At 58.2% G+C, this 21,994-nt stretch overlaps 1 protein-coding gene across 1 annotated transcript; it reads left to right on the top strand.

Moving 5' to 3' along the window:
* Nucleotides 1-239: 239 nt before the first annotated feature.
* On the top strand, nucleotides 240-19,646 carry WNT11 (Wnt family member 11). The gene is made up of 5 exons (XM_069469232.1): nucleotides 240-426; nucleotides 9,618-9,853; nucleotides 11,506-11,783; nucleotides 14,403-14,695; nucleotides 18,742-19,646. The coding sequence occupies exons 1-5, from the start codon at nucleotides 344-346 to the stop codon at nucleotides 18,914-18,916; spliced, it is 1,065 nt and encodes a 354-aa protein (XP_069325333.1). The 5' UTR covers nucleotides 240-343; the 3' UTR covers nucleotides 18,917-19,646.
* The last annotated feature ends 2,348 nt before the right edge of the window (nucleotides 19,647-21,994 follow it).

The following is a 21,994-nucleotide window of genomic DNA, read 5'->3' on the forward strand; positions in this document are numbered from 1 at the left end:
GGCTGCCTGGGTCCCAGCCTGAGTGGCGCAAGGGCGCGGCCGGGCCGGGAGACCGCACTAGGTGGACAAGCCCTCTGCCGCGCTCCGTCCACACCTAACTGGAACCCCCGGCCGGGTGGGAGGGGACGCCCGCCTCGCGCTCGGCCTCCCCGGGCCCCGACCCCTCCTTTGTAATTTGAATAAAACGCCTCCCCCGCCCCGCGCGCAGCCTTAACCCGCCGCCTCCGCTCTCCCCGACTGCAGGCGGCGTGCGCGCAGGACGAGCGGCGGTGGCGGTGCAGGCGGCTGGACTTCGGCGCGGCTCCTCCTGGGCGCGACCCCTGAGCGCGCCCGCCGCGCGACGATGAGGGCGCGGCCGCAGGTCTGCGAGACGCTGCTCTTCGCCCTGGCTCTCCAGACCGGCGTGTGCTATGGCATCAAGTGGCTGTAAGTAGGGACCCTGCGTCCACGCGGACGGGGACTGGCGGCTGGGGCGGCGGAGGGCATTAAGGGGCTCCCTGGATGGGGCGAGCGCGCCAAGACCCAGGAGCCCAAGTTGGCTTGGCAATCATGGGCAAATCATTCTTCTTAAGACCCCATTTCCTTCCCTGTAAAATGTCCTTACCTCCCCCGGGCTTGCAAAGAGGAAGCGAGACAGGGCGTGGAGGGCGATGGACTTGCCCGGTCCTGAGCGGACGGTTGCGCAAAGGCCGCTGAGTTGCGGGAGACCTCCGCGGGGGCAGATGGAAACAGACATCTTGGCCTAGGGGCCTGGCACGGAGGCAGCTCAAGATTGTCAGTCTCCTTGACCCTACCTGGAGGTCCACAAAGACAGTCCTGACTCCTCCACCTGGGTGACCTTGGGGAAGTGTCACTCTACTTCTTGGCGCCTCCACGTCCTCCTCTGTCAAAGGAGGGTGACTCTCCAGCCCGCTCAGGTCAGCTGAGAAGAGGCCGTGAAAGAGCCTCCCGAGCTGTCAGATGCTGTGCACATGTGCAGGGCGTTCCTTGAGACAGAAATTATTAATGGCGAGGTAGGTGGGAGAGAGGGGCCGCCTTGCCCAGCAGAAGGGAGTGCCTGCTCTCTGCCGGCTGTGGGCAGGAGGGGAGAGGAGGAAAAGCCAGCCCCTTCCCGGAGGAGCTGCCCTCTGGGCTGGGAGAGATAAGCCCAGGCCGTAAATAACTCCACAAGTGTCCGGTGCCCTAGGAGAGACCAGTGCGGGTCTTACGGGGGCCCAGAGGAGGGCAGACCACCTGGTGAGGGGGAGGCACAGACTTGGGACACTGGGGAACTTTTTCAGGGGCAGTGGCCTTAGGGCCTGAAGAGCTGTGGGGAGTTTGGCTGGTGGGGGCAGTGGGGAGGAGAGCACTTGGGTGGAGGGGACTCCGTGAGCAAGGGCCCAGATATGGGTGGAAAAGTCCAGAACAAGACACAGGTCTGGAGTTTGGGGTGGGGGCGGGGAGCGGGGCAGATAAGACAGCAGGGGACAGATTATGGGGGCTGGGGAGGGTTTGTGGATTAGCTGGAAGACAAGGTGATAGTGGCTGGGCCGCCAACAAACAGTCTGGAGGTCACTGGCCCTGCCCCTTCTGGGGCTGAGTTATCGATTAATTGATGATTCAAGAGGGAACCCCATCTTCCTGTGTTTCCTGTTTGCAAGGAGAAGCCTGGGCTCAGCGGTTGCCCAGCCCTGGGGCCCCAGCTCCTCCCAGCTGTCCTTGATGAGCTTTATGAGAAAGCAACCACCTTCCCTCTGCTGCTGGGTACCTGGCACTGTCCCAGCTGGCAGGGACCTCTGATCAGTGAGTCCAAGCCCTTCTTCCACCACCGTTTTACAGATAAGAAAACTAAGTTCCAGAGGAGAGGATTTGCTAGGGAGCACAAGGAGCATCAGAGACTGAGAACTAGGCTAGGGTGACATTTGCTGCTCATAAGAGCATTGTAGGGGACACGGCTATCATACCTGCTCTACAGTGGCAATACTGAGGCTCTGAGAAGAGCGTGACGCACACAAGCCGCCAGGCTGGCATGTGGTGGGGTAGATGGCTCAGCCCAGCATCCATGTCCTCTATCCCCACTGCAGAGCGCAGGCCGTGACAGAAATGGGCACGACTTAACGTTTGCCTTGAAGAAGCTCCCAGGCTCTTGGGGAAGACGGACACATAGAAAAATATGTGTCCCCGGAGAGGGAGCATGGGAGCACAGAGGAGAAGTGGTCAGTGCCACCTAAGGGAGGGGAGGCGCGTGGGCTGTGCTTGGAAGGACAGGTGGGATTTTGCTGGGCGGAGGTGCAATGCAGAGCGTGTGTCCTAGGCAGGATGGTGCATGTGGACACATTCAGAGACACCAGGACAGCAAGAGCCTCCTCTCAAATGCCCCGACACTGCTCTCAGACCTTTGGTCCTTTAATTTTGATAATACTGTACTCCTTTGAGGGACGTGATAGTCTTACCACTACCATTTTACAAATGAGGAAAACGAGGCATGGAGAGGTTAAGCAGTTTCCCCAAGGTCTTACACAGCCAGTTGTGGTGGCTGTGGGATCAGAACCCAGGCAGACAGGCTCCATGAGGCCAAACCTCTAGATAATGGTTAAACTCTTGCTGAGGCTTAAGATAGATGGGGAAGTGGGAGAAGGGGTGGAGTTTAAGAATAACGATAATATATGTGTGTGTGTGTGTGTGTGTGTGTACACATCTGTATGTAGGTGTATATATAGACACACCATATGAGCAGGCCACGTGTACACATGTATGTTGAGGTACATATAAGTATAAACATGCATACACATGTATGCACACAAATGCACGGCCTTGTTCATGCTAAGCACTGTTCTTAGTGCTCTTTGTATATTATTTCATTTAAATCTCCCAACCACCCTGTGAGGTGGCTTCTGCTGTTCCCGCATTACTCAGAAGAGGAAACGGAGGCCAGGGGATTCTTTACCTAGCAGGGTGTCACAGCTAGCAGGTGGTAGAGACAGGATTTGAATTGGGCTATCTGTCTCTGTGGCTGTTGGTCACAGGGAGCCACAGGACAGTTGGGAACAGAACGGTGGGAGGTGGGGGCTCATCCAGGAGGCTCAGCTGTCCTGGGGATGTCCCAGGGGGCCATGTTGCCCTGGGCTTTGGAAAGTGACCTGGAGATGAAAGGGGCATTTGACACAGGAATGAAACCAGATGTGGCTGAGTGACCTGGAATGCCCACCAGGTGGGCGCCTGGGGCTCAGGCGGAGCCAGTGGGGTGGGGCCCAGGGGAATGGGGTCAGAGCCTGGCTGTCCATGGAAGCACCTGCCCAGAAATAACCCGGGGACCCTTCCCATACCTTACCTCCACCCCAGCCAGGCACTGGGAGAGTCCCAACCCAGCAAGTGTTGGGGGAACCTAGGTCTGAGCCGTCCACCCCCTTCCTGGCTGCCCCAGGTAGGGAAGGGACTAACGGTGGCCCCAGCCTGCTGTGAAGCACCCATAAAGTGGCCCATAAAGGCCGCCCCCTCCCTGGGCAGCCAAGCCTGCTGCTCACCATAGGTGGGGCCTCTCAAGGAAGAGTCCTGAGAGAGTCTGCATGGGACACAGCTGCTGCCAAGTGGGGCAGAAGGAACACTGGACTGGGAGTCTGAGTCCCAGCTTGAGAGCTGCCAGTTCATGAGCCATGGGCCAGGCCTCAGTCTGATCCATCACTTTAGCCTCTCTGAGCCTCAGTTTCCTCAGCTCCAAAATGCGGGTGGAAGGAGCCCTAGCCTGGGATCTGGGGTCTAGCTCAGCTCTGCCTCTGGTTGGCTGTGTACAGACTGGGCCAGCCCTGCCCTTCTGGGCCGCAGTTTCCCCACTTGCACGATGACAGTAGGCGATGCTGTAGAAGCCGCTCTTCGGCTTTTTGGCTGACAAGTGTCTGACAAGGCCGATCAGGGCTTCACCCTGCAGGATGGGGTGGGGGGGCAGGTGGGCAGGCTTCCATCTCTGAGGTCTGGGCAGTGTTGGGTGTGAAGGGTACCTGGTGTCACTTCTAGGCAGGCCCTTCAGCCTCAGTTTCCCTATCTATGGGGCAAGGGAACTTGATGGTCACTCTTGGCTCTGGAGTCCTGGAACAAAGCCTAGGAGAGAACAAGAGGCCCCTCAGACCGTAGAGCCCCAGGGGTTCTCCTTCCGGGGCTGGCGGTTGCAGCCCCCAGCCTGGGGTGGCCGGTGAAGAAGGGGCAGTTCTGAGGGGACCTGTTTCCTAGACCTGGGGCCTGATTGAGGAGTCATGACTTATCACGGAGGAGAGTTCCCCAGGAGGGGCAGGATGGGAGGCCAGGTTCCTGCTCCATCCTCCCTGCCACGTGGGCACCAGGATGATGTGGGGCCCAGGAGGGCCAAAAGACTGTGGGCAGGGGTGGGGCAAAAGCCTGGCTTGGGGAATAGGGTCCCCTCAGACTCCATTGCTCTCCCACCCTAGGGTCTGCAGCGTCTGGAGAGGCAGCACTACAGGGCTTCCCAGGGCAAGCCTTGTGGGCTCCTGTGCCCTGACCAGGGTCCTCTCCGCCCTGGAAGTGTAGCTATGAATGTGAGGTCTACCCTGCCACCGACTTTTGACCTTACCCTATTTGTCCCCTGGTGGAAGGGTGCAGTGCCAGGCTACATTCTAGGTGGTGCTGGTGCAGGGGACCTTCTGAGCCCAGCTCTGCCAGACTCACCCGGTAGCACCGCTCAGCGCCGTGAGCAGCCGGGCTGCAGAACTGCAGAGCCGGAACTGGGGCTCAGGCCATGTGAAGGAGCCCCAGCCTGGCTGCTTCGTCATATGCCCGACCCCATGCCTGGGGGCAGAGGGATGCTGTGGAGGGCAGGTCCAGGATGAAGGCCCTTGTTGGAAAGGGGCTTTACCTGGGCCAGGTACCCTGAGCTGCCTGAGGGGAGGGCCACCTGGCAACACCAGGAAAACACCTCAGTAATACACTGGGCAGGGAAGGCAGGGAGGAGGCTCTCCAGTGCACCAGGCAGGAGATGACGAAAGCCCTGCCTGGAGGCGTCAGGCGGGGAGGACCACCCAGGTGTGAAGATGGCCTGGCGCAGTGGAAAGGGAGAGGGAGGATTGTGGCTCCTGCAATGGGAAGGTGAAGTCATTTGTCAGCTTGTGTTACCCTAAAATGTCCACACCATTGGAGCCTCCATTGGTTCTGGACATTGAGGGAATGGATGGGGAAACTGAGGCAGGGCAAGGGGCAGTGACCTGTCCAGGGTCATGCAGTGAGGGAGCAGCTGAGCCAGAGCTTGAACCCAGGTCTCTGCCCCAGCCAGCCCCAGGAGAGCCCCCGACTCCTGAGAGCGAGAGAAGGCTCGTCCCCCCGGAGCCCCGGACGCGCCTTGCCTGTGAACTCTGTGTTCCCTCCTGTCCTTTCCTCCACCCTCTCCCCCAACCCCCGCCGCCAGATAAACTGAAATGTTTCCAATTAGGGGTCTGCCGGAGTGAGGCAAGCCGAGATGTCCACACGGGTAATTCCCCCGCCTCCCGCCCTAATCCTTGATTACCTCCCCAAGGGGGATTTAGTTAGAAACGGTCATTACCACTAATTACCAGATGACCGCATGGCCCTCCTCGGGGGTGGAATCTGCTGCCTCCCGCCTCCTGCTCTCCGCCTGCACCCGTGGGCCGGCCTCCCCAGCGCCAGGGCTGGCTGCTCCCGCGAGCCCTGGGCCCTGGGCTCTGCCCTGCCCTGCGCCCACCAGGGGCCTCCGAAACAGCTTCCTACTTATCCGCTGGCCACCCAGGGAGTCGGAGCCTCGTCTGGGAGCTGCCCTTCCAGCACCTTCTCTCTCAGCCAGCTGGGGAGGCTGAGACCCAGAGTGGCTCAGGGGTGGCCCAGGGTCCCAGCCAGTGAGACCTCTGGCACCAGGAGCACAGAGCTTCCCTCCCTGAGAGCCACGGCACCCAGCACTTGGGGACTGCCTGACCTGAGCCCCCAGTGGGAGGCTCAGCCCACCCCACCCATCCCCTTCTTGGCTTGAGCAGGAGCCCAGGGGAGACAGGGAGGCAGCCCACGCGGCTTGAACACCACTGCGCCTGCGCTGGCCTGGGTGTTTGATTTGCTGTCATTCACGCAAGCCTTCCCACTTTCAAATGCTCAGAGGGGAAGGGAAGAAAGTTGGGAGGGTGAAGAGCAGAGAGGGCTCAGGACAGGCTCAGTGGACTGCCCACAACAGAGCAGAGAGGGGACCCGGGCCGGGGAGGCCACGCCGCGTGCAGGGACTGACACCCAGCAGGGAGGAGGACTTGCCTTGCTGGGGGATGCAGCCAGCACAGCCCCTGGCGCTGCCTCCGCATCCTCACTGGTCCAAAGCGGGGATGATAATCTCGTCTAGGCCGCCCTCCACAGTGTGAAACGAGCAGCCCTATAAAGTGGGAAGTGCTGTGTCCGTATGGGGGCTGTTTCCTCGCAACAGTACCGCACGTGTGAGCAGTGTTTGCTGGGTGGGGGTGGCGGGTGTTAACAGCCAAGAAACATGCCGAGGTGATGACATTTGCCTTTGTGTGGTCAAAGCCCACCCAGGAAGGGCCGCAGGGAATCAGGCAACAGGTTCCCAGGAGGGAAGGCCAGGGAGGCCCAGACCAGATCCGTCTGGGTCAGGGACCACGTCTGAGCTCTGCTCTGTGGTATGCCCTGGGCAGGGTCCTGGCGTCCAGGCACACCAAACCTTTCCCTGCTCATAGTTTGGGGGTGGGGCTGGGTCAGGGGTTGCAGTGAGGGGAGACCGCCCGGGACACCCACAGTGATCTCAGGATGGGTCGTGCTGCCCTAACTGCAGACACTGGCCGTGCTCGCTTGCCCTCGCCTCTTCTGCGTCTCAGGGAAGATTTCTGTCTTTTGGGGTTATGGAGTGGGTGGGGCATGGCAGAGAATGAGAGGCAGGAGGAGGTAAACTAACCTACTGAGGACTTAATGAGGCACACAGTACTCAGCCCTGGCGAGACCCCAGGATCCCCGTTTTGTAGTTGGTGCCCCCAGAGGGGCAGCAGTTTGCCCGAGTTTGCACAGCACAGAGAGGGTAGAGCTGGAGTTAGAGTCTGTGTCTTCTTACTCCTTCTGGTTCAAGATTCACCTGAGCACGAGTAGGGGGACTTCATCTATGAAAGCTCCAAGCGCTTTGCATATATTTTGTTATTTAAGTCTTACCATAGCCTTTTGAAGGAGTACTTATCATTTCTTTTTTTTTTTTTTTTTGAGACAGAGTCTCACTCTGTTGCCCAGGCTAGAGTGAGTGCCGTGGCATCAGCCTAGCTCACAGCAACCTCAAACTCCTGAGCTCAAGGGATCCTGCTGTCTCAGCCCCCCGAGTAGTTGGGACTACAGGCATGCACCACCATGCCCGGCTAATTTTTTTCTATATATATATTTAGCTGTCCATATAATTTCTTTCTATTTTTAGTAGAGATGGGGTCTCGCTCTTGCTCAGGCTGGTCTCGAACTCCTGAGCTCAAACGATCCGCCCACCTCGGCCTCCCAGAGTGCTAGGATTACAGGCGTGAGCCACCGCGCCCGGCCTACTTATCATTTCTTTATAGCGGATGAGGGCCACGAGGCCCAGAGAGGTTGGGCAACTTACCAAGGTCACACAGCCAGTACTCAAAGCTTTTCCCTGGACAAGCCCAGGAGGCAGAACAGCTGGGTTATTGACTTACAACTGTTCATAGGTTTATCCAGGCATTAGACTAGGGACACCTTGAGGAAAGGATCTATGTTATGTTCGTTACCAAATGAGTCTGAGAAGAGTTGGTGCTTAGTAAATATTTCTTCCACAAGTAGATCAAGTTCATTTATTTACTCAGGTACAGGAGCAGGGGGAAGGGCACTCCTGGCATCAGGAAAAGCTTGGGCAAAGGCATGGTGGTAAGACAGTTCCTGTTGGAGAAGTCAGGAGACTGGTGTGGACAGATACTAGGTTGAGGACAGGAGGCTGGGGAAAGCTGGGGGGGCAGACTTTGAGGGGCCTTGAATGTCAGGTGGTAGCCCTTGGCCTTGACTGGGTGGGCACAGGGGGGCTGCCTGCAGGTGGGAAGAGACCACCAAGGCAGTAATTGTAGTAGCTCCCATCATTGAGCCCTGACCACAGCACTCAGCCCTGGGCAGAGCATGTGATATACATGTTTGGACACGCATTGTCTGATTTAATCTCTCAGATAATGCTGGGAGGGTGGGGGGAGAGGAGGGGTTAAGTGACTTGCTCAAGGTTGCAAGGTGAATGATGGAGCCTGGAGTCTACCCAGGCCTGTGCTATTCCCTTAGCACCCGGCTGCCTCCCTCAGGACTCAGACCAGGAGTTCTGGGTCAAGCCTCGCCAGGTGTCAGCCCCAGCCCTGGGTGAGGACCACTGAGGCCGCAGCAGGCAGGGCACTCAGCACTTGTGGCTGCGACTGGCTTCTTATTGCCCCGCTGTCCCTGAAGGATCTCTGCTGGGTTGCTGAGGGCCAGCTGGCTCTGGTTCCAGACACCCTCCTGCTGTGTGTGTGTGGGGGGGGTTCTGGGGGCGGGTTGGTGTGGAGTCCTTTAGGGCTGTGAAGTCCCTCTAGCCTGTGCTTAGGGGAAGTGCTGCCTGGTGCAGCCTGCTCCTCAGAGAAGGTCTGGGAGAACAGCGGTTCCAGGATGGACCTGGCCCTAGAGCCTTAGAACCCCAGTACCCAGAGCCAGGATCTGGGGGGCTCGTAGGTGCTATAACATCACCAAGGGTCATAGAGACCCCCTCAGTTGACATTCCTCAAGTGAAAGGCTTAGTGCTCAACAGACTCTCCGAGTTAAACAAAACCAAGCCTGTTACTTTGCTGCAGGACTTTTCAGGACCTTTAAAATATTAATCTGCATGAAGACTTTCCAGCGGGGGACATAGCACTTCTTGTTCCCCAAATGGATCCCTTTTTTCAGAGTGTCTCACTGGAACCCATTCCGGAAAATACAGTTTACAGGTACACATACTGAGGCCCAGAGAGGGGCAGTGATTTATCTAAGGTCACGCAGCAAGTTAATGGCCAAATCTGGATTAGATACTCAATTTTCCAAGTTCCAGGTCATCACAAAACTGAGTGGCTCTTTAAGCCTTTAATAACAATCCCTTGCACGGATAAGGGACCTTATAACATAATAAATGGGTTTAGTAATTAGATGAAACAATGATGGAAAACTCCTAACTCATGTTGCGTATATGGTAAGAGCACAATTAATAGTGTGCATAATTATTGTGATTACAATAATCTAGCAGTTAGCGTGGTTCCTGGCACATCGCTGTGCGGTGTTGAATGAATGTTGAGTAAAGACTAATAATTCACAGCTGTGTGAGAACCGAACAGGCCCGTGGATGTGTGTACTTCGTGAACTGGAACCCTGGTTTTTGTTAGTTTAATCATAATAAAGCCTAGGAAAGATGGGGAGTGTGATCCTCTGTTAGAAAGGGGCCTGAGGCCCAGAGAGGGACAGTGATGTGCCCAAGCTCACACAGGGACGGGAGGGAGATACACTGCTCTGCCGCGCAGCACTTTGGCTCCTGGTTTCCTGGTTTCTCCAGAGACCAGTGAGGGGCAGGCTGGGGCCAGTGGCGCGGGTGGAGGCGGCGTGGCCCCTCACAGCCCCGTCTTTCCTCCCACCCCTCGCTGCCGTCCGGCCGTGTGCAGGGCGCTGTCGAAGACCCCGGCGGCCCTGGCGCTGAACCAGACGCAGCACTGCAAGCAGCTGGAGGGCCTGGTGTCCGCGCAGGTGCAGCTGTGCCGCAGCAACCTGGAGCTCATGCACACCATCGTGCACGCCGCCCGCGAGGTGACCAAGGCCTGCCGCAGGGCCTTCGCCGACATGCGCTGGAACTGCTCCTCCATCGAGCTCGCCCCCAACTACCTGCTTGACCTGGAGAGAGGTGGGGAGCCGGCGGGGCTGCTAGGGGCTGCCGCATGCACGCGGGTGGGGGGCGGGTGAACTCAGGCGTAGATCTGCGTGTGTTTAGATAGGTGGGTGAATTCATGGGCGGGTGGGTTATGGATTCACGGTGGACGAGTGAATGGATGGATGATGGATGGATACACAGATGGATAGAGGAAGGGATGGATGGCGCGTGGTGGATGAATTAATCATAGGTACAAGTATCTGGGCACGAATGAACGAATGAGTAAACATGCAGGTGAGTGAATGTGTCAGCAGCGGGAGTCTGAGTGGCATTGCAAACACGTGTGCTCCCTAATGCATGAGCGAGGGAATGACCGAGCCCTGCTGTGTGTGAGGCCGCGTGTCAGGGAGGCTCCTGGGAGGGAGGCATATGAAGGAGAACGCCAGGGCCCACCCGCAGGGGCAGACAGGTGTGCCACAGGTAATCCCAGACCAGGCTGCTGAAATTGCTGCACGCTGCACAAAGTGGGGTAGAGACGGCAGAACGTCTCCTGTGGAAAGACTGCCTGGAGGAGGTGGCTTGTGGGCTGGGTTTGGGGGAACCTGTGTACAACAGAGGTGATTTTGCCTGGCAGGAACCCCCTGAGGGGTCTAACCTCTCCCCTGCATGGTAGCAACTTCTCTCCTGGTCCTAAACGTCACAGCTAATGTTTGTGCAGCTCTTGCACCCCTTCCTCCCTTCCTGAATTACTTGAACTCCAGAGCCAGCCTGTGAGGTAGGTGTTGTCACCCATGGTCTACACTTAAGGAAACGGAGGCTGGAGACGGGGAAGTGACTTGCTGGTTGAGAGATGAAACCGGGACTCAGACCAAGGCCAGGACCCCCGACAGCCGGGGCACGTGGGCTCTGTATTAGTTTCCTAGGCCTGTTGTCACCATGTACCACAAACCGGCTGGCTTCAAACCACAGAAATGTATTGTCTCACAGTTCCAGAGGCCAAAAATCCAAAATCAAGGTGTGGGCAGGTCCAGGCTCCCTCTGAAGGTGCTAGGGAAGGAGGCTTCCTCGCCTGTTCCCAGCTCCCGGTGGCTGCGGCAAGCCTTGGCTTGGCTTGCAGCTGCGTCACTCAGTCTCTGCCGCCGTGGTCACATGGTGTTCTCCCCCTCTGTGTGTCTGTGTATCCAGAATTCCCTCTTACAAGGACATCAGCCACTGGCCTAGGGTCCACCCTGACCCAGTGTGACCTCGTCTCAGCTCCCTGACATCTGCAAAGACCCTGTTTCTAAATAAGGTCATGCGCACAGAGACAGGGGTCAGAACTGGAACATACCTTTTGGGGGGACACACAGCAGGCTCCTTGGACACTCATCTGGCCCATCAGGAGCTCAGGGCCTGGGCCTTTGTGCCTGTAGAGCAGCCGCTAACCCCAAGTGCAGGGCGAGCAGGGTCAAAGCCTTGTGGGGGAGGGCGTGCCGGTGGGTGTGTGGGTCGCGAGTGAGTGTGGCACGCAGCTGGCATATTTGGGGGAAATTGAGGGAGAAGGGGTGACAAGCCTGATGGCCCTAGTGCTGTCCTCTGCCAGTACCACCCTGGTTGCAGAGGGTGGGGGTGAAGGAGGAGGGCCTCAGACCTGGCAGGTTCTGTCCCTGGACCCCTGCCCGGCTGACCCAGCCTCCCGCCCCCAGGGACCCGGGAGTCGGCCTTCGTGTATGCGCTGTCGGCCGCCGCCATCAGCCACGCCATCGCCCGGGCTTGCACCTCCGGCGACCTGCCCGGCTGCTCCTGCGGCCCCGTCCCAGGTGAGCCACCCGGGCCCGGGAACCGCTGGGGAGGATGTGCGGACAACCTCAGCTACGGGCTCCTCATGGGGGCCAAGTTTTCCGATGCTCCTATGAAGGTGAAAAAAACAGGATCCCAAGCCAATAAACTGATGCGTCTACACAACAGTGAAGTGGGGAGACAGGTAACCACCCACCCCACCCACCCCCAGATAGTTGTGCTTGTGCCATTGGCCGGAAAAGGGCCACCAGTGTGCCCCAGTGGAGGGGGGTGTGGGAGATGGGCCCTGATTGGTCCACGCCTGATGGCTTCCACCTTCCTCAGCTCTTCCCTCTCCAGCCGCTTGGGGCTCTCCGGGCTCCTCCTCCTCCAGGGGGTCCACTGGGATTTGGGTTGTCCAAGTGGAAGGAGCCTGAACTAGGACTCAGGAGCTCTGAGTGCTGGCCTTGGCTCTGGCTTAGTGACGCTGGGCAAGTCACTTCCTCTCTGGCCTCAGTTGTTCCCATCTATGAAATGGGGGCGGGTGGGTGATCTGGTGCTAAGTCCCTGTCTGCCATGTTCCTGCTCCTGGGGTGTGGAGAGGGCTGTGGGCAACAGAGCCTCACACTAAGGAGCCATCTCCTTGGATTAATGGGGACTCCCACCCAAACCTGCCCCAACCTCCAGAACACAGTTTCCCTCCAACATTTATTATCATCAGTTTCTCATTAATTCCTCACCCCATTGCACAAAAGGCTGGGTGAGTGAATGCATAAGTGAAGGAACCGACCTTTTTTTCCTTTGAAAATTATAAAAAACACAACACTTTATACCAATCCATGTTGCCCTGTGCTCGGTACTTGACCCATTTTCTCTCCTGTGGTCCACGGAACAGCTCTGGGGCAGGTGCTATTGTCCCGTGTTCACGGATGGGGGATGGGCCTGTGAGGGGCAGGGCTGGCTGCTGGGCCAGAGCCCTGTAAACAGACGGCGTCTTACCAAGCCCTGCCCTGTTAGCCTCGTTTTACAGAGGCACCAGGGGAGGCCAGAAGAACTGAAGTGGCTCGGCCACAGGGCACGACGGAGCCCAGGTCTGTGGGAGTCCAAGTGCAGGGCTTCCGTGTCCTCACCGTCTCTCACTGGTCTCCCTCGAGTGAGGATTCTAGGATGTCCAGGCCATCTTTGGACAGTTAGGGAAACTGAGGCCGAATCACACTGAGGGTTTGTAGCAGAGCCTGGCCAGGGACTCAGGACTTCTGCCTCCCAGCCTGCCGACCTGCCCCTGTTCACGGAAACCCCGCCCCCACGCCCACCACCAGGGCCAGGCTAGCCGGGGGCACAGCCCGCCCCTCCCCAGTGCAGTCCAAAGCGGGCCCTCAGCCTCAGGGCACAGCAGGCGGGTCCCTGGGGCCATCTGCAAAAGGGGCGCCATATCCCCCAAGCTGCAGGGCTGTGTGAGGATTCAATGAGGTCACGACCACGTGTTTCGGACCCAGTGGGCCTCGGGAAGCCCTGGGCCCCTTTCCTCACCTGCCGAGAGATGAAGCCAGGTTTCCTTTCCCTGAGGACTCCATGTGCCTCGATGCCCTGTGGTCCTGTTTACTCCACTCTGGGCCCTCCACAGGCTTCACTCAGCAAATTCCAGATTTTATACCCAAATGGACTCCCTCGGTCCCCACTTCCTGCCACTGGTGAGCTGGAAGGAGCTCTGGGACCTTGAGCAGCTACTCTCTAAGTGATCTGGGGCAAGTTCCTGCCCACTGTGCCTCAGTTTCCCCATGTTTCTGATGGGGGGGTGGGGGCAGGGCCCAGGTGAACCATGACCCTTGCAGCTCTCTGTACAGGACAGGTGGGAGGGCAGGCCTGAGCAGGGGATCCCGAGTGGAAAGGAGTGTTTGAAAGGCGAACTGTAAGGCCCTTAGAAAGCATCTGACTCCTGCCCCTTAGGTACAGAAGGGGAAACTGAGGCCCAGGGAAGCGGGTGAGCCTGAGTCCTTTCCAAAGCTGGGGCTAGAGTCTACCCATGCCCCTGAACCCAAACCTCCCCACTGCCCACCTTAGTTATTACTTAAACCAATTTTTTAAAACCAAAATTGATTTAGCTTTCATAGTTCACAAAACCCTTTCGTGCACCTCATTTAATCCTTACAGCACTCTGCAAGGCAGGAACTGTGCGCCCGCTTTGCGCAAAAGAACACAGAGGCCCTGAGTGGTGACGTGGCCTGCTGAGGGTCGCCTGGCGGGAGCACTGGCAGTGGGGGGGGTGGTGGTGGTGGCAGGGGCATGCGTTCCCCCTGCCTCTTCCTCCCTCCCTCCCCATGCCTACCCCACTCCCTTCCTTCCTTCTCTTCTTTCCCTCCCTTTTGTCCAGCAAGCATTAGTGAGCTCCAGTTTTGTGTGAAAGAAAAGCATGGAACAGCTAAAAGCCACCACTTTTGGAATCCCCCTCAGACTTGGATTGAAATCCAGCTCCACGATTTTCTAGCTGTGCAATCTTGGGCATGAGACTTAGCCTCTCTGAGCCTTTGTTGTTGTGTTGATTAACCCACATTATGTGTTAGAGCACTTGGTATATAGTAGGTGCTCAATAATGGCATCTCTTATCCCTGGAAATGTCTCTCTTCCTGCCCCTCAGCTGCCCCCTCAGTTGGAGGAAGGCCCACAACTCCTCCAAGCTTTAGAGCAAAAAGCTCCATCACTTGAGGCTTAAGTGGGTGATGACTCCCCGAGAGCGCCCAGCCACGCGGCGGGTGGGGCCAGGGTGCCTGGGCAGGCCAGGGAGGGGGCTCCAGCCGCCCAGCCCGACGCCCTCCCCTGTCCGCAGGCTCTGCGTGCCTCTCTGGAAATGAAGTGCAAGTGCCATGGGGTGTCTGGCTCCTGCTCCATCCGCACCTGCTGGAAGGGGCTGCAGGAGCTTCGGGACATAGCCGCTGACCTCAAGACCCGCTACCTGTCGGCCACCAAGGTAGTGCACCGACCCATGGGCACCCGCAAGCACCTGGTGCCTAAGGATCTGGATATCCGGCCAGTAAAGGACTCGGAACTTGTCTACCTGCAGAGTTCACCCGACTTCTGCATGAAGAACGAGAAGGTGGGCTCCCACGGGACGCAAGACAGGTAAGGGCCTGCTGCCACCCTGGCAGGAGAGGGCCAGCTATGTTGCACCGGCTGCTTCCCAGCTCGGGGCCAGGCACACAGTGGGGACCCACTTGGCATTAGGGGAATGGAGTCCCTGCCCGGTAGAGAGAGGTGGCCCCAGGAATGCTGAGTGCAGATGCCAGGGTGCAAGGGTCCCCGCAGAGCCTCTGGGAGTGCCTGTTCTGCACCTCGCCCTGGCAGGGGCCCCTGGGGAATGGAGGCTGGTGGGAGCCCCCGCCCCACTCTGCCCTAGTGCGAGAGACAGATGAGAAGAGACAACGGCTCTACCGAGAGACGGGGGATAGAGAAGAGGCTGCCCAGCATGAACTAGGTGCTCAGTAAATGTCAGATGAATAGATGAAGGGTGAATGTCACACAGCCTGTGCATTGGACGAAAGAGGACCTGAGGGCCCAGCATGGTGGCTCACACCTGTAATCCTAGCACTCTGGGAGGCCGAGGCAGGAAGATCACTTGAGCCCAGGAGTTGGAGTTTGCAGGGAGCCATGATGATGCCACTGTACTGTAGCCAGGGCAACAGAGCGAGACTGTCTCAAAAATAAAAAAAAGAAAGAAAGACAGTGTACCTGAGTGTCACAGGGGAGGTAGGGGCAGCAGCCAGCCCACAACCACACAGGGTCCACGTGGGGTCCACACAGAGCCGAAAGGGGGTGCAGTCTGCCTGCGTGCTGTAGAGCAAGCGTGTGCCTGTGTACCCCGACTCACTCCCAGCCTTCTCCTGGGTCCAATCTTTTCCCATCTCCTCCTGGGGACCCCCTGCTCCCAGCTTCACTGCCAGGGCTGGGGTCCCTACAGCTGGCCCAGTCGTGGGGAGCCCGTGGTGACTGCAGGCCTGTGGGCCAGGTGGGGCTGGTGGGGACTCAGGCGAGCAGGATTTCCCAAAGACTGTTCTGGAGAAAGCTGGCCCTGGCATACTATAATAGAAAGTTCTGCAATCAAATATGTCGGGAAATTCTCTTTGGTAATTCACGAGGCACAAGAACATATTAAAGGCTCCGAGGAATCCCGTGGTAAAGGGTCTGTTTAAGCCAGTGTTTCCCAGAGGTGTTTGGCCGTGGAACTCTTTTATTAGGGAGCCCCTAATAGCATTCCACAAAACTAGTGTTCTCGGGGTTAAAAGAATATTGAACCAGAGAGCGGGTGTCTGGGAACGTGTCTGGCACATAGTTGGTGCCCGGCCAGCATTTACTTCCTCCGCAGCCCACGTTCCCGTCTCCAGCAGAGGGAGGGGTGGTTTGGGGGCTCCGTCCCCGCAGGCCAGGGCGGCAGGCGCTGCGAGGAGGCCCCTGCTCCCATCTGGAGGCCAGATTGAGGGGGTCGGCGGAATGAAGATGGAACCGGGTCAGGCCAGGGAGACAGGAAGGAGTGAGAGGCTGGGCCGAGGCAGATGGGGATGGGGGAGGGAGAGGAGGATTCTAGAACACAGAGGCCCGGGGGAAGCCCACGGAGGACCCCAGGGCAGAGAGAGGGTCTCCCCAATGTCTGTGTGTGTGTGTGTGTGTCGGGGAAGGGCAGAGCTCCCTGGGTGGGTGAACCTGAGCAGGTCCCTCACTGATCTGAGGCTCAGTCTCATCTTCCGTGCAATGGGGAGGACACCAGGCAGCTCACGGGGTTGGCCAGTGATCTCCAGTGACACTTACCCAGCATCTCTCTGTGCCAGGCTGGCTCTCCCCCTCCCTCTGCCCTCAGGCTGCCAGGCCTCTGTCCCAGCTGCCCCTGCACTACTGGAGAGGAGTCCCCACACCACCCACCCTCCTGGCATCCTTAGCATGCTGTTCCCCTGGGTGGGCCCTTACACGCATCTGTATCAGTCAGCTTTTGCTGCAGTAACAAACAACCCCAATTTCTCAGTAGTTTACAACCACAAACACTTCTCGCACCCATTACATGAGGCTGCAGGTCAGCTGTAGCTCTGCCTGGCTCTGGCAGGCGCTGGTGGGCGGGGGGACCTCAAGTGCTCAGGTTATGACAGAGGAAATCCCAGTGCAAGAGGAGCCCAGAGGGGCCCTGACCCAGCCTGGCCATCAAAGAAGACTTCCTGTAGGAGGGGGAATGTGAGATGTATTGGGTTAGGAGATACGGCGTGCAGAGGGTTGGATATAAATGAGCTTTGTTAACTGTCATGTGCACAGGTGGTGTCTCCGCAGAGGCTGACACCCCAGCTGGGGCAGACGCCTTGCAGCCCTCCTCAAATCTAACCTGGGGAAACTGAGGCCTAGCCAGCATTTGATATTCCAAACCTTTTGTCATGTTTCTTCCAGAGGCCTGCACCCCTGAAACTCGCACCCCATGACCTGTGCCACCCTGTGCCCTGGGAGCCAGGCATCCCAGAGGCCCTTCCCTGGGATGTCACACTTTCTGACTCCCCATCCCAGGCACCCTCTCAGGCCTGGTCTGGCTCTGATGTTGGAGGCCCGGTTTTCAGACACTGCGTGTCAGGGATCTAGAAATAAAAAAGGAACTCTGTCCCTTTCCTACGACTGAGGGCCTAGTGGTCAACTGCAGACCTTTAGGATAAGCCAGAGGGGAACTCATGGATGTTGAATGGCTAAACAAAACCCAGAAAGGCTAAGTGACTTTTCTTCAGTCACACAGCCTATAAGTGGCAAAGCTGGGGCTTGAACCCAGGTCTGCCTGGCCCTGGGGCATGTACTCTTCCCGCTGTTCTCCTGCCTCCTGCAGGCACTGCTTGCAAGTCACTGACTCTCTCCGGGAGCTCCCCTCCTTCCCGCCCCTGCCCCGTGCCTGCTCAGGCCTGGGCCTCTCCCCAGCTGCTGCCCCGCCTCTGTCCGGCCTCCCTGCCTCCAGCCCTCCCCTACCCTCTGCTCTCTCGCTACTGTGGACCAGGCTGTGGCCTTGGCCTTTGCCCAGATGCTCCCTCCACCCCCTCTCCTGTCCTCCGCATGTTAGTCCTGAGATTCCTGCTCATCTTCTATCAAAATCCTGGGTGGCTTCCTCTTCCAGGGAGCCTTCCTGAGCTCTCACAGACCCCGTACTCACCCTGGGGAAAACCCTTTCCATCTTTGCCTTAGTTTCCCTATCAGTAAATCTGAGGATTAGATTCAGTCATCTCTAGGGCTTGCCTGTCTTAGACATTCTGGGATTCCTTTGTCCACACAGCTATGGGGACCCTTTTGTTCTTGCCCAGTGTTCCGAACCCTGCCGCCCTATCCCCAGCTGCATCCGATTAAAAACACCCCCTTTCTAGCCTGCGCCCAGCTAGAGGCACCACCAATACGAACAGAGGTGTTCTCATCAGACACAAGAACTGATAGCCACAGAAGGACATTTGCATTTTACAGGGTCTGTCAGTGTCCTCTTATCCCACAGGAGTGATTCAGGAAGAAATGCAGCCCCGCCAGCCCGTGGGTCCCATGCCTTTAGCATAGGGAGAGGGAGCAATGGCCTCGGCCTCAGCAGCCCTGAGTTTAAGCCTCTGCCCTTGGTTTAGCCTGTGGTCACCAGTGTCGTGGGCATAATAATTCCCTTACCTCCCCAAGGACCCTGCCTGCCTCTAGTAAGATAAAATACCCAGGGACGCGCCTGCCCTGTGGGAGCCACGTGGCCGCCAGCCCCTCGCCCTCCACGGACAGTGTGCAGATGCTCACGTGGCCTCACAGCCCGTGCCATCTTGAGTGTTTCTGAGTGTATCCTGGGATTCCGAAAGTGAAAACGATCCTCACATCTGTCACAGTATAAGTACAGATTAAATATGAAGGTAGGATGATTAGACAGATTGGTTTTTGAAGGCCCCTTGAGTATTTAGAAGTAGAAGAAACAGAAAAAAGATACCTCCAAGAAAGCAAAGCAACCCCATCATTTTGATAACTGCTTATTAGAAATGGGAAAGGTAGAAGTAGCCTTAGATAAGAGAATTCGTTAAAATTCCCCAGATGGAGACACCTTCCAAGAGGGGCTGAGTAGCTGCCACAGGGGAGGCTGGGAGTCGCAGGGGGTGTGTGGGGGGGGACAGGAACACTCGCTGACCTCCTCCCCCCTCCACCAGGCAGTGCAACAAGACATCCAACGGCAGCGACAGCTGCGACCTCATGTGCTGTGGGCGCGGCTACAACCCCTACACAGACCGTGTGGTCGAACGGTGCCACTGCAAGTACCACTGGTGCTGCTATGTCACCTGCCGCAGGTGTGAGCGCACCGTGGAGCGCTACGTGTGCAAGTGAGGCTGTGCCCTCCGCCCCACGCAGGGCGCAGACTCTGCCCGAGGACCCTCAGCAGCCAGGGCCAGGGGCCTGGAGACCCTCCGTGGAGTTTTGCTTGTGAATTCCAGATTCCTGGCGTGGGAGGTGGCCCGAGCTTTGCCTGCACTTGGAAGCCACCAGGAACAGGAGGCCTGGCCACCCTGGAAGGAGGGCCGGGACATCAAAGGAAACCGACAAGATTAAAAATAACCTGGCAGCCCGAGGCCCTGGAGTGCCCACAGGCTGGTCGAAGAATCCAGGGCAGGGGGTTGGTGAGACTGGTGTGGACTTGACCTTCAGGGCCAGAGCGCCCAGCCTCCGGGAAGGGGTCTGCCCGCCCTCATCACACGTTCTGCGGGACCCCCAGCCCACCCCGGGCTCTGAACCTGCTGGGCGCACCACATGGAACCACTAGCTTGGGTTGTAAATGTGTTTTTATTTTTTGTTTTTTTTCTTCCTTTGGGATGTGGGAGCTACAGAAATATTTATAAAACATAGCTTTGTCTTTGGGGCGGCTCTCCTCAATTCCTCTTTATATATTTTATATATATAAATATATATATAATGATCTATATTTTAAAACAAGCTTTTTAAACAGCCATATGAAATAAATGCTGAGCGAAGCCCAGCCCGCCCCTGCAGTTTCTGGCCTCCTCAAGTGAACTCGGCGGCTCGGGGCGCTGGCGGGGGGAGCTCTCCGGTTTCCAGGCAAGGCGGCTCCGATTGATGTCCCTGCTCCAAGGGCGAGGACAGACGTCTTGAAACATAAACCCAGCTGGCAGCCTCCTCGCTCCTCGGGGACACACATGCAGGCGCTGCGCAGCAGGGCCCTGTCGTCAGGCCTGCCAGCGCGCTTCGGGAGCCGGGGGTGCGGGCCGTAGCGGGGTGGCAGACTCCGGCTCCAGCTAGCCCTGGTGGGCTTTCTGTGTGGCCCTGGGGAGGGCCCCCAGCCTCAGTTTCCCCATGTGTAGACTGGGGGTGGTGGTGATGAAGGCAGGAGGCTGGGAAGGGCCGCAGCCTCGTGCCTGGACCAGGCTGGCGGCAGTGGCCAAGGTGAGAAGTGCTTGGATTCCAGTTCTGTTCTGAAGGTGGAGCCAGCAGATTTGTTCTGTCTCCGCATGTGGGGCGTGAGGGCAAGGAGGCCCAGGAACGAATGCCGGGTTGGCTGGGGCACTTGGAAGGACAGAGGGGCTGACTGCCGAGATGCGGGTGGAGGGAGGACTGGGGTTCAGATGTGGACACTCAGGGACTGTGACACGTTTAGGCTCCAAGTGGAAATACTGAGCGGACAGGCAGATGCTCGAGGCTGGCACGCGGGGGGAAGCCAGGGCTGGGGGTGCATGTTTGGGCACCGTCACTAAGGAAGTGGGCGGGATAGAGGAGACAGGACAGAGGCCAGGCCTGAGGCACTTGCGCCTTGGAGGTCCAGGAGGTGAGGAGGAAAAGAGACAGAAATAACAGCCAGGGAGCTGCGAGGGGACCCAGACGGGGCCCAGCGATTGCCAAGTAGAGACAGGGTGCGAGAGGAGCAGGATCACTGCAGGCATGTCACTGTCCTCTTTGAGTTTTGGTGTCCCTCCCTGCGTGTGGGTGGCATCAGTAACCAAGGGGTGAGCAAGTGGAGTCTCCTCGGCCTGGCCCACAGTAGATGCCCTCAAATGGAAGCAGTTATTGCTCACCTGTGTCTTACAAGACAGAGGCTCTAGGAGAACGTTATAAATGTGGGAAGAGACACAGACGCTGAGGGCAGGGCCACCTGGAGGGGCCAGGCAGAGGGGGCCTGGAGCCCAGGCATACCAGGGGTGGGATGGCAGGGACGACCCTCGGGCTGGGCCAGTCACGGTGGGGGGGATGGGAAGAAGGGGGGCTATTGTGGTCATCCTCCGACCCCTGCCTGGGAGCTTGCCGTGGGAGTGGCCAGAGTCACAGAACCCCGGCTGTAAGGGACTCCAGATAAGTCTTCTGGTCTGTTTTGCAGCTGAGGAAATTCAGAATGGGAGGGGCCTTTCCTGTGGTCACAGAGCTGATAGGGCTGGGGGCCATGGGGGGATGGAGCCTCCCTGGGCAGGCCCCTGCCAGAGTGTGCTGTCTCCCGGGCCCAGGGCCTCCCGCGCCACAGCCTCCGTCAGCCCCCCATGGCCCACAGAACCAACCCCTGGGTCCCCGGCCTGGCACACAAGGCCTGGCCCCAGGCCCCAGGTGATCCTTCCAGGTGCACATTTCCTGCATCTCCCCAGGTATTCGCTCACCCACATTGAAACTCAGCCGCTCAGGGCACCTCGCCTCTGGGCATCTGCTGTTCTCTCCGGACCTGGAATGCTATTTTCCCTGCCGGAATCCCACGCGCAGCCCTCTCCACGAACCCTTCCCCCGTGCTCTTCTCAGCTGCCCACAGCCCTTTGAACCTTTAAAGCTGCCATTGTGCTCATCCTCAAGCCAATGCCCTCTCCTCCTTCAAAGCCTAGATGAATGGCCCCCCCTCCTCCAGGAAGCCCTCCATGACTACCCTCAGGTCACCTCTGGGTCCCCACAGAGGACACGCAAATGGGGAAAAAGGACCAAGGAGCCAGAATGACTGTCAGAAAGGATGGTCATAATAATGTAAATGCTACCATTTATTATGCACCTGCTGAGTACCATTCCAAACTCATTGTCCCAAGTAATCTTGACAGCAGCCCCCCCCAGGTGAGTATTGTCACCTCTGATGGAGGAGGCAGCGGAGGCTCCGAGAGGAGAGGGCCGTGGATCCCAGGGAAGGTTCACAGGAGAGTGGGGCTCGGAGCCCAGGCGCGTCCCTTCTCCCACATCCTCCTTCCAGCCGGGCACAGGGAGGGCAGCGTGGAAGGCAGAAGACCATTTGCTGGCCTAAGTGGGGGCCTGGGCCAGGAGGGGTTCAGGATGGGAGACCCAGCTGTGCCCCTGACTCAGTGGGCCTTGTGTACCTGCCACTGGCCCGTCCCGAGACCTGTGACGAAGGCCTGCCCCCCTTCTGTCTGTTCAGGGGCTGGACAACCAAGCAGCATGGGGGGCTGGTCCCCGGACTGCACCTCACCCGCAGGC

Source organism: Eulemur rufifrons, chromosome 6, assembly GCF_041146395.1.
Source record: "Eulemur rufifrons isolate Redbay chromosome 6, OSU_ERuf_1, whole genome shotgun sequence".
NCBI classification, from domain to species: Eukaryota; Metazoa; Chordata; class Mammalia; order Primates; family Lemuridae; genus Eulemur; species Eulemur rufifrons.